This window comes from Pecten maximus, chromosome 10, assembly GCF_902652985.1.
Source record: "Pecten maximus chromosome 10, xPecMax1.1, whole genome shotgun sequence".
NCBI classification, from domain to species: Eukaryota; Metazoa; Mollusca; class Bivalvia; order Pectinida; family Pectinidae; genus Pecten; species Pecten maximus.
The window spans coordinates 23731526-23742009 of record NC_047024.1 but is presented as its reverse complement, the minus strand read 5'-3'; the positions used below and the strand labels follow the sequence as shown (position 1 = coordinate 23742009).

The 10484-nt window shown below is 36.7% G+C and overlaps 1 protein-coding gene, 1 non-coding gene and 2 pseudogenes across 2 annotated transcripts; 1 reads left to right on the top strand and 3 right to left on the bottom strand.

Annotated features, from left to right (window-relative positions):
* Positions 1–358: 358 nt before the first annotated feature.
* Positions 359–5380, top strand: LOC117335755 (protocadherin Fat 4-like). The gene is made up of 5 exons (XM_033895936.1): positions 359–415; positions 1915–1981; positions 3094–3777; positions 4329–4448; positions 5290–5380. Exons 3-5 carry the CDS (start codon positions 3399–3401, stop codon positions 5295–5297), a joined length of 507 nt encoding a protein of 168 aa, XP_033751827.1. The 5' UTR covers positions 359–415; positions 1915–1981; positions 3094–3398; the 3' UTR covers positions 5298–5380.
* Positions 5381–6743: 1363 nt separating this feature from the next.
* Positions 6744–6899, bottom strand: LOC117336951 (annotated as a pseudogene).
* Positions 6900–7596: 697 nt separating this feature from the next.
* On the bottom strand, positions 7597–7766 carry LOC117336950 (annotated as a pseudogene).
* A 2132-nt stretch (positions 7767–9898) lies between these two features.
* Positions 9899–10091, bottom strand: LOC117336943. Its single transcript, XR_004534723.1, has one exon. It is a non-coding gene; the product is annotated as a U2 spliceosomal RNA (small nuclear RNA).
* Positions 10092–10484: the final 393 nt, after the last annotated feature.

The following is a 10484-nucleotide window of genomic DNA, read 5'->3' as shown; positions in this document are numbered from 1 at the left end:
TCATTCCTGTAATTTGGCTTTTTTTAGGTGAAGGACGTGCGTGTCCGTGGGCAGAGCTGTTTTGAACCATGGCATATCTCGACATATTTTAATTTTTGTTCAGTTATAATTACTTTAGTAGCTTATGTAGCAGTTGACGCCTAAAATTTAAAAAAAATGGGAGATTCAACTATACGTCACCCCTACAAGATATAGAGTTATAAAAAACATGTATTTCTCTCCGAAATGTCTTGCCTTCTCACGAAAGTCCAGTTCATATATACATAAGGAACATACTGAAGTGAAATCGAAATCCTAACCTCTACTGTTGGGGGTCAATAGCTGAAAGGACACTTATCAATTATGAGATAAGATAACATTACTTCCTTACTCTGAAGAGTACTTGTAGTCGCGAACAGTTTTGACTAAGACAATGGTGAGTACAATATTAATCAGTAGACTTTTTATATGCATTATTATTTGAATTATTTCAGAAGAAACATAAACCCAAAGACCGAGGTAGGTAATTATGTTAATTATGTCAGTTTTGTGTAAAACATAAACATAAAACTGATCTCGAAGTAGGTTGCTGCATACAACTTGTCCCGAGAAAGGTAAGCATATAACACTGGTCTCGAGATATATTCAAGCATTGAACTACTTTCAGGTGACAGTTAAGGGCTGTTAATGCCAGCCGGACGCTAGCGCGCTTCATTAAATTTGCCGTTGTGCTGCTGGCATTATCAGCCCAAAGCTGCCATCAGAAAGTAGTTCAATGCTTATATTTACCCCTTGCGGTTTCTTAATCACTATATTAAACGGAATTTAAGTTTCCCCGTTATTCTCGGCTATGGGCCTGTTAACAGTTATTCCGTGTTGTTCCTTTCAGTTTTTTTTTCAAAAGGAAAGTGTGTATTCAATATTTTTCCACAACTGCGGTGTGCTTCACTTGCCACAATATTAATGCGCCGGTTGGCAGTTAATGAGATTGTAACGCTCAACAACTGTTGGTAAGGTTATATAGTGACAATGTCACATTTTGGTAAATATAAGTTCATACCACTGATCCCGGTATAAGCTTTGTTTTATCTTCAGCATTCTGAATCATAGATCAAAGGGACACTAATGACTGTTCAAAAGACAATCAGGGTCAAATGAGAACGGGTGTCAGATATACCCATATAAAGGAAAACAAAACAAAGACACACAGAGAACTGAAAAAAGAAAGGTTTAACTGTTGCAATGGAGGAAGAGATCTATTTCAGTTTCTTCAATATCTTTTATTCTTCAGGGGTGGGGGTGTACTTTTAGTAGCGTTCTTCGATAAGCTTGCAGTAGGAAATTCAACCTTGGCATACGATAACGTTAAATATACAAGAAGAGGTTCATAACGATATACAGTGGACCAGCGATAATCCGGACGCCGATAGTCCGGAAAACCCACAGTCCGGACGGAATAGCACGGGAACGGATTTCCGTTACGTTATTTGTACTCGCCAGTCCGGAAATTCGGATTCCGATTCCGGAAGCCCATTTTGGGAACGGAACGTACTTTTTAATAGTAAATTTCCCGCAATAATCCGGTAATACTACTAAATGATCTAGTGTTCTGAAAGAATAATCGATTTTTTTCGAAATTGATTGAGTTATGATTTTAATTATATAGTGCTCCCTAATTAACATGTTAACCGTATCTTGATTTTTATGAATCTCCTCCTTCAGGATTTCCATCATATTTCACCATTCTCGTCAATGAAAGTCTAGAGTGAATCAATATCTTATTCATAACTTAAATATGATGTCATTCTTGACACAATACATTTTTCATCAATTGTAAACATTAATTTTTTTTCTTGTCTTTGTGCGTTAAATAAGATCTTCTGATCTTTGTATTGTTTAATGAATAAAAGACAATTGTATTTATGTATATTTCAGTCAAAAGCAATGCGTATTCTAGTGTTAACGGTATATTGCCTAATTGGAGCAGTGCATGGTCTCTACCGTAAGTACTATAGTTGCTTTCGTCCAATTGATAATACTGACATATAAAGTGGAATGTTACATCGGCTTTTACTCGTAAGACGCCTTCTTTAGTTTCAATTTCTTGGTCAATGAAGTCCCCTCTTCAATATTCATATAATGATATTAATAGGTTGTAGTACTATTTAGGAAGTTTGAAGACAATATTTAACTTTTCTGATTGATATTGCACAAAGATGGTAACACTGGAATTATCAGGAACGCTAGAGTTACGTGCTCCCTACTCTACTAATAAGCTTTGGGGATAACCCCGGTAGCGGATCAATAGCAGTTGAAAGCAATAATTAAAGGGGAAGGAACTCTTAAGAAGAATCCAATCTTAAAAATTAGACATTTTTCCACATGAAATACAACATAAAGAGAAATGACACTCTGCCTTTACACGATTTCGTTAATTGAGAACTGCTAACTAGAAGATTACTGTAAACATGGCTATTTTCGCGAGGGGGAGGGAGGAGGGGGGATCCACCTTCGTTTATAGCTCGAGATTATGCAAATTGATATAAAATATACGCCTAGGAGAAATTTTCGCGATCAAAAGGACTCCGTAAATTTCCACATTTACAGTAAGGTTTTTTTTATCATTAAATCAGTCACGAAAAGCAGTTTGGTTTCAATTATAAAATATACTGTGAAACAATGCAAATAAATATACTTATATATAAAATATCAATATTTAACCGTCTAATGGGAATTTATGCAAGGCATAAATATAACATAATGTAATAGTATCGAATGCCAGGATGGTATACAGTATGTTATATTCGTGTTTGTCTCCTTGTGTCAACGCGGAACGCTTGTCGACTTCATAGTGCTACCTTCCTGAATTGCTGCCAGACACCGAACAGTTTTATCCTGAAATCAAACTTACAAAGCGCTTACTGAAAGCGAATATGTATTAGTGATCATCTTATAATAGTCCTTTATGCGCTTACATTTTTCTAAATTATGATTTCACCATTTACATGTTCTGTATCTTAGTTTTAACGATAAATCATAAATGTGTCAGCTTATTATTGCGCTTATTTCAAATTCGCCAAACTAGATAATTCACTGTAATAATTTATGTTTCAGATTCGTGTAAGGATATATATGCTAATGACCCGAACAGCGTTAGCGGCACCTACCAGATAATGAATCGGAAGCAGGAGCCGTTCACGGTATACTGTGATTTCTATGCCGACTACGGATATACTTATATTGCCAATACCACTTCTGTACATATCGATATTGATGATTTGTATACCTCCAAGACGCATGCGATGGTCCGCCATCTTAACCTAGCTGGTCGTCAGAAGGAAACAAAAATGGAACAGATATAAAAATATAGCTCGCAGTTCCCCCTCTCCTTTCAATACAACGCAAATGTTGGATATGCCATGCCGTATAATCACCAACAGATGGCGCCGTACCTGTATTTGGGTTTTCTTCCAGTGACTGTGGCACAAAATAGAAACCAACAAGGGTACAGATCTAACGGTGTGAATTACTTGTTCACTAACTGCGACAGCAACCCAAATAGCTACATGGCATTTTACTTTAACCATAATCATCATGTGGCACTCAACTACGCTGGATGTTGTGACTCGACGTTGATGCACGACTGGGTTACACATGGAACAGCTGTCCCAAGTTCTAGGTACCTTCCTCAAGAATTTTACTTTTTCTTCGAGCTCCACATGGGTGGATGTGGAGGATATGCCATACCACCAACGATCATACATGATGTGCAAGGGGCGGCTTTGGGACTGAGGTTCGGTAAGATGTTTTAGTATTGCTTAACGTCCTTTCAACAGCTATGGTCTTTTAAGGATTCTAAATCTGTGTGCGAGTGTGACTGTGTGTGTGTTTTATTTTAAAGGTAATGATATATTCGTGTTTGTCTACTTGCGACAGTGTTGAAATGATGCCTACTTTATAATGATATCTCACTGAAGCATACTGCCGCTCCTATCACACCATAGTGACAACGTGCCAACCAGTCGTCCTACTCCCAAAATTCTAAGCGTTATGCAGGCACATTAACCGCCAATTTATGGACTATGTGGTACGTCTCGACCAGGGAACAGAACACAAAGCCTTCATTACGGGGCAAACGCATAACCATAGGAAAATGTGAGGCAGCTGAACATAGCTGATTATTTCTGGAAATATTAGTGACTTTATTAATTTTAAAAACATATATATATATGTATACACGACGTCATGAAAAGCAATTTAATTTCAGAGATATTTGATATTACGAAATTAATTTAATTGTAAGACGAAATCGTATATTTTTTAAGTGTTGTGTTATGTTAATTTTGTAGACTATGATAACCCTTGTGTACCTTCGCCCTGTCAAAATGGAGGTTCTTGCTACCCGAACGGGGGGAATCAATTCATCTGTGAATGTTCCGAGGGCTTTACCGGCACATTGTGTCAGAACAGTAAGTCTATCAGATAAAACCGTTTATCAAGAAACGATTATGAAGTTGGTTAGGGAGGGCCAGTCTGAGAGAGGATGTTTTACTTAAAAAAATCCAAATAGAGCTTAGTGCAAGGTTATATATTCGTACCTGTATCGTTTCACGTTTTATGTCGGTTAATTTTGCTAATTTCATGAAATTATTGTAAACCTCTTGATTTGTTCACATTTATTTTTTAATTTCATGTATCTTGAATCAATCATTCAAGCAACTTTGCATTTTACATTTTCGGGGCTTCGTAATAAAAACAAAAACCTTCTGATAGATTTGAGGCTCACTCCGATATATTTTTTATCATATCAAATACAGGTATAATCTGTATCTCCATAATTTTCATAGGGAATAAACATGGCAATTCTTTCATGTGGACGTGCTATAATTATTGCTTAAGAATAAAATATCATTATTTTTCAACCGGTCATAATTTTCGAACTGGTTTTTAATACCCCAATATCTTAATTGCCTCTAATGATTTTATCTAGACAGATTTCAAGCATTACTTTCAAATAACTGTACAATATCATTTTAATACGATACAAGTAAATTGTAACTAGTTCTGCATTCGCCTTTATTGCTTATATCAAGACATAATACCATTGTAATATGAAAACCATTTCGTCTAAATGCAAATCGAAACGATACAGCTTCCAAATGATTATATAATAACTATATAACATTCACAGTTGTCTCCAAATGATAAACGTTTGTTTCTTATAAGCCATTTACTCTTATCTACTTATTCGATTTGATTCAAACAAAAACAATAATACGATCATTCTCTTTATACAATTTTTTCTTGCAGTTGCATGAGTCCGCCTCCTGGCAGAATGACCTTAATTGCCTGAAGATTTGTCATCTTTTCCACAGAATACATTATATACAGTGGAAGTTAGCAATACTTTGTCTTATTTAATTTTTCACATCGTTCACTAATATTTCTCAAACGCTTGGTAAATTCCTTAAAATTTCTGGAAGTCCTTGATAAGAATGGGCAAGAAATGTCATGTGCAAATTGTAAGCGCTGAAATTGTAGTTCCGTCTGTATGTTTCTCTGGGAAATAAGGACAATAACCACGGACAATAATTTGTGAACGGCCGCATTGCTGTGCTATAGCGGTGTATAATAACATCAAATTGTTAGCATTATCGATAATCAACATTATAGTCATTGACATCTCGGCTCAAGGAAGATCCGTATAAAATTGAATATATATTGGGACAGAGATAAATTAATCATTCAATGACATCATTCATGACAGCAACGCTCGTGTTGTACAAACATTCTTGTCCGTGTATCAGTTTCAAATAATAGCTAAATGTAATCTGATGAATTATCTTTATTTTGGCAAAAATTGCGTAACTTGTAAGCAACCCACTAGATGAATGAAAGATGAACCAACTTTCTTTGTTAATGAGACATATTTTTTTCCATTAAAATATGTTTATCAAATGTATGTTTTGAGCTTTTATGGAAAGATTGATTATTCTAACATATTAAGTAATAATTATGGTTAGAGTTTCTAGGAATTAGACATTCCTTTTACACAAGTTCACATATAATGTCACTTGCATGGCAACGGATTTGTCTGAAAAAGCATTGTCGTGTTCAAATAACTTATTTACAATAACAAGTAATAAACCAAAAACTGTCTTGGCTCACTGGACCTCTTCTAAATTCAACCATAAATGACACGGCCTTAGAAAAGCTGCATCATCTATTTTTTGGCGGAATCTGAAAAAGGAAAAAATAATTGTTATAGCATGTGATGATTTTATCTGATTTAACCTTGTTGTTTCATCATAATATACGATACAAGAGACTGAGCAAGAGCTAAGGCTTGTCAAATAAGAATAACTACCATACATATTTAGATATCATTATACTTTGGACTCTAGGGTCCACAGGGAAAAAGACCACCTTAGTGATAACAGTGATTGTGACAGACAGATGGAGTGACTCACAGACTAGATAAAAGCATAATGAAGAGGTTTGATTAAGCTAAGGTCATTTCAGGATGGCCTCCCGTGCGTGCGACATCCATGCGTATGGTGAGTTGTATGTATTTTGAGAGGCTACGTTATGTTCGTGTTCAGTCTCTTTGTGGCACTTTTGACGATTTATAGTGCTACCTCACTGAAACATATTGTCGGAGACGGCCATGAGAACACCCCAACCGGTGATATTATACTGACAATGGTCGATCAGGTGGTCTCATTCCTAATATAAATTCCAATGTTACTTTTTTAATCTCCTGGGAGGAGTGGGCCGTTCCCAGAGGTACTGCAATACCGGGCCAACCCGTGGCAAGAGCGGAGCAAGCCCCTGACATCTCACCTGTGTCCAAAAATCAGTTTAATATCGAAGTATTTTTTAAGTTTGATAAAATTTGTATTTACATATTTACAAGTAATATCAAATTACAAACAGAAAACCAGTTTAACTTAAAATAACATCAAAAATAGTAAATGCTTAAGTAAAAAAACGTATTACAAGAAAGTACAATATTATAAGATTAAACATGATATTACAAAGGAAGTTTATTTACAAGTTCATTCTCCTAGATAGAGCATAAAACACTTGTAGTACACCAATACTCGGAAAAAATGTTCTGGGGAAACGGGTAAAATCAGACTGCATACGCATAGTTACATTATTAAGAAAGTGGCAGACAAGTGAATCAGAAGTAAGATACTTTGTGTAGAATTTCCTTGAGCAACAGGTATACCAAATGGACGATAGGCATTCTGCCACCAAATACAGGACAAGAGACTTTACTTTTAGAGTAAGACTAACAGGAGCATGGAAACGCCAAAGTTCCGAATCAGTAGGGACCTTTTTATCCGAGATAGTGTGTATCCAAGAGTTCACTAACGATACTAAAGGTTGAATGAAAGAACATTCATAAAACAGGTGTGGAATGGTTTCAATACCATCACAAAACGTACATTTTTTTGATGAATCAATTCCAAATTTATGCATCCGGTAATTAACCGGTAAAATATCATGAACAATTTTAAACACAACATCCCTAGACTGGGTATCTAAAAACTTGTTGGAAACATTAAGGAAAACTCGACCGAAGTCTACTAATGGAAAAATTCTGACGACACGTGGTGTCTTTGGTACAGAGGACAACAGCTTCAAATAAAAATCTTTAGTGGTTGACACCTCAAAATTACCATCTAAAAAATCATGTTTATATTTCTTAAACAGTTCAAAAATACAAGTATAAGAACAGATACTACACTTTGATCTTAGCCAAAAGGCCGAGAAGCGATACTGCTAGCTACACCAAATCTGGCTTATATTCAATACCGATTTCACGTTTTCACGGTACCTAAGAATATATTCAGTGAGGTTATCGTCATGTAAAGGTGGAAATCGCCTGTAAGAATTTTTAGTGCTGATGCGTAAGTGTGCATTGAAGAATTATGAACCATTTTGCGAGGACAGTTGATACCCGCGAGACTGTGTAACGCAGTTGCGTTCCTCTCGTTTATTTTTGGACTCATTCTGGAAAATTGTAACATCCGGTTACGTAAGATACCCGTGCTGCTGTGGGGTCAATCACTTTTCGTCCGGGTGTCAGCAGGGTAAGTGTTGTTGACTTTTAATCTGTGAAATTAATTAGATAACCGTCACCAATCCTTTCCTTAATTTCATATTAATTTGTCAGCTTGATATTGTTTGCCACTATCGTACATGTATTTTTATTTTCACGTGTAGAATTTTTATGTATTTTCGATGTATAGAACTTTGTTTAATCTGAGTCTCGTGTGCCGGTGTCATGTCGGAAGTCAGGTTGTTGCTTGAAGGAATTATTCAATTTTGGGAGCACTCGCGGAGTGGCTAGAGAATATTTCCGCCTCTCGGGCTGTTTCTATACCGGTAAGGCGAGGGATGGTTGTTGGAAACCTCGTTAGTAGATACGGGTGAAAAGACGGGTGGTTAGCAAATGTTGTATTCTGACCGGACATGGCACGATCTTGAGACTCGGGGTAAACTACATTTATATCATTTATATGGTTAGTTGTGATTAAACGATGGTTGGCATATGTTTTAGGCTAGACGTATATAACTGTAAACTCCTCACTGTGTCTCTCGGGTATTATTTTGGTACATTATTATTTTTACACATGTGAATAAATTGTTGAACTTTATATGACGAGTCTATTTTCTTTCTCACCAGTTTTCTAAATATTGTCTATTACTTGAAAATCCATTTGTATTTGGAATCTGCAAGCGAAAGCGACAGTCGAACCCTGGGCAAAAACTTGGTAGCAGTCCGACACACGTGGCACCCATACGGTACACGTGCTGCGCGTTACAATTTATTTTCACGCGCGACGTACGTATATATTAGTAGAGTGGAAAGGACAGAAGACGTAGGGACAACGTTGTACAACGTATCGCGAAATGGCAAAAGGGATGTAACTCTAAATAAAAGTTAATGTGACGCGAAAGCACATGGTTAAGTCTAGAAAAGATTCTATTTCGGGGTCAATTTACACATGTATAATAACCGTCGGGGTTATCCGGGTCAGTTTTCATAACTTACACCCGTAGCTTAATTTTCCCACAATCAAACAATTTTATCGCACTCTGATATATCACAGAAAGCGAGCACAGAACCATATCAAAAATAGACTGTGGATTTTCCCCGTTTGGGCAGAAGATTTAATAGGAAGGTGAATGCATCGGGTCCTACTGATTGGATATTCAGGAGAGAAAAAGTTTCCAAAGTTCTATGAGAGGGCTAGACAATTCATGTAGATGTAAAATCTATAGGAATTTTTTTTTTTTTATCTAGCCTGTTTTTGTCAGGGGGAGTTAGTTTTGTTGTAAATTGAGGTGAATTGTTGGTGCTGAATTCAATACAAGATGGTGGCTCCCTTATGAAAAAAAAGCTCAAATAGGTAGACTTTTAAACAATCTATTTACAGTTTTCGGAGATGACATACTTCAAAATAATGGCTAGTGGACTAGCGTTGAAAACTCCATTTAAGCAGAACAGTGGTTAACGTTAACATTATCGTCTCTGGGAAATCATTTGGTTCCGTGGTTCCTATACAATGTGAATAGTTAGCACAACAATAGCGAGATTTGTCACTTCTACAGCATATGTATAAAATCAATAATACAAGGTCAAGAGGCACACTATTTTTTCGTGCAGTACCGATTGTTTTAGGCACTTTACTCATCTCTTGTTGTCGTTGGTGTTTTACAAACAATTTGATCTACTACGTATTTGTTGCGACATTTTATGAGTGGTTAGGTAGCTATTTCACGTTTAGGTCGTCAGGGGTGATTGGCTAGTGAAATGTGCTTTTATGTGATCAGGAAATCAATACCGTTGGCTACTTTTGGTTTGGGAGAAACTAATGTTAATTTTAGTTATCTCCTCCAGTGGGAGGAGTGGGCCGTTCCCGGAGGTACTGCAATACCGGGCCAACCCGTGGTAAGAGCGGAGCAAGCCCCTGACATCTCACCTGTGTCCAAAAATCAGTTTAATATCGAAGTACCCCGGTGGGGTACGTATCAGATATTAAGCTGATAAGAACAGATACTACACTTTGATCTTAGCCAAAAGGCCGAGAAGCGATACTGCTAGCTACACCAAATCTGGCTTATATTCAATACCGATTTCACGTTTTCACGGTACCTAAGAATATATTCAGTGAGGTTATCGTCCTGTAAAGATCGAAATCGCCTGTAAGAATTTTTAGTGCTGATGCGTAAGTGTGCATTGAAGAATTATGAACCATTTTGCGAGGACCAGTTTTACCCGCGAGACTGTATTTTCACGCGCGACGTATATATTAGTAGAGTGGAAAGGACAGAAGACGTAGGGACAACGTTGTACAACGTATCGCAATATGGCGAAAGGGATGTAACTCTAAATAAAAGTTAATGTGACGCGAAAGGACATGATTTAGTCTAGAAAAGATTCTATTTCGGGGTCAATTTACACATGTATAATAACCGTCGGGGTTATC

Coding starts and splice junctions, on each gene's coding strand:
- LOC117335755 (XM_033895936.1), top strand. CDS start 3,399: ATGCCGTATAATCACCAACAGATGGCGCCGTACCTGTATTTGGGTTTT. Junction 3,778..4,328: donor GGCTTTGGGACTGAGGTTCG/GTAAGATGTTTT, acceptor TTAATTTTGTAG/ACTATGATAACCCTTGTGTA.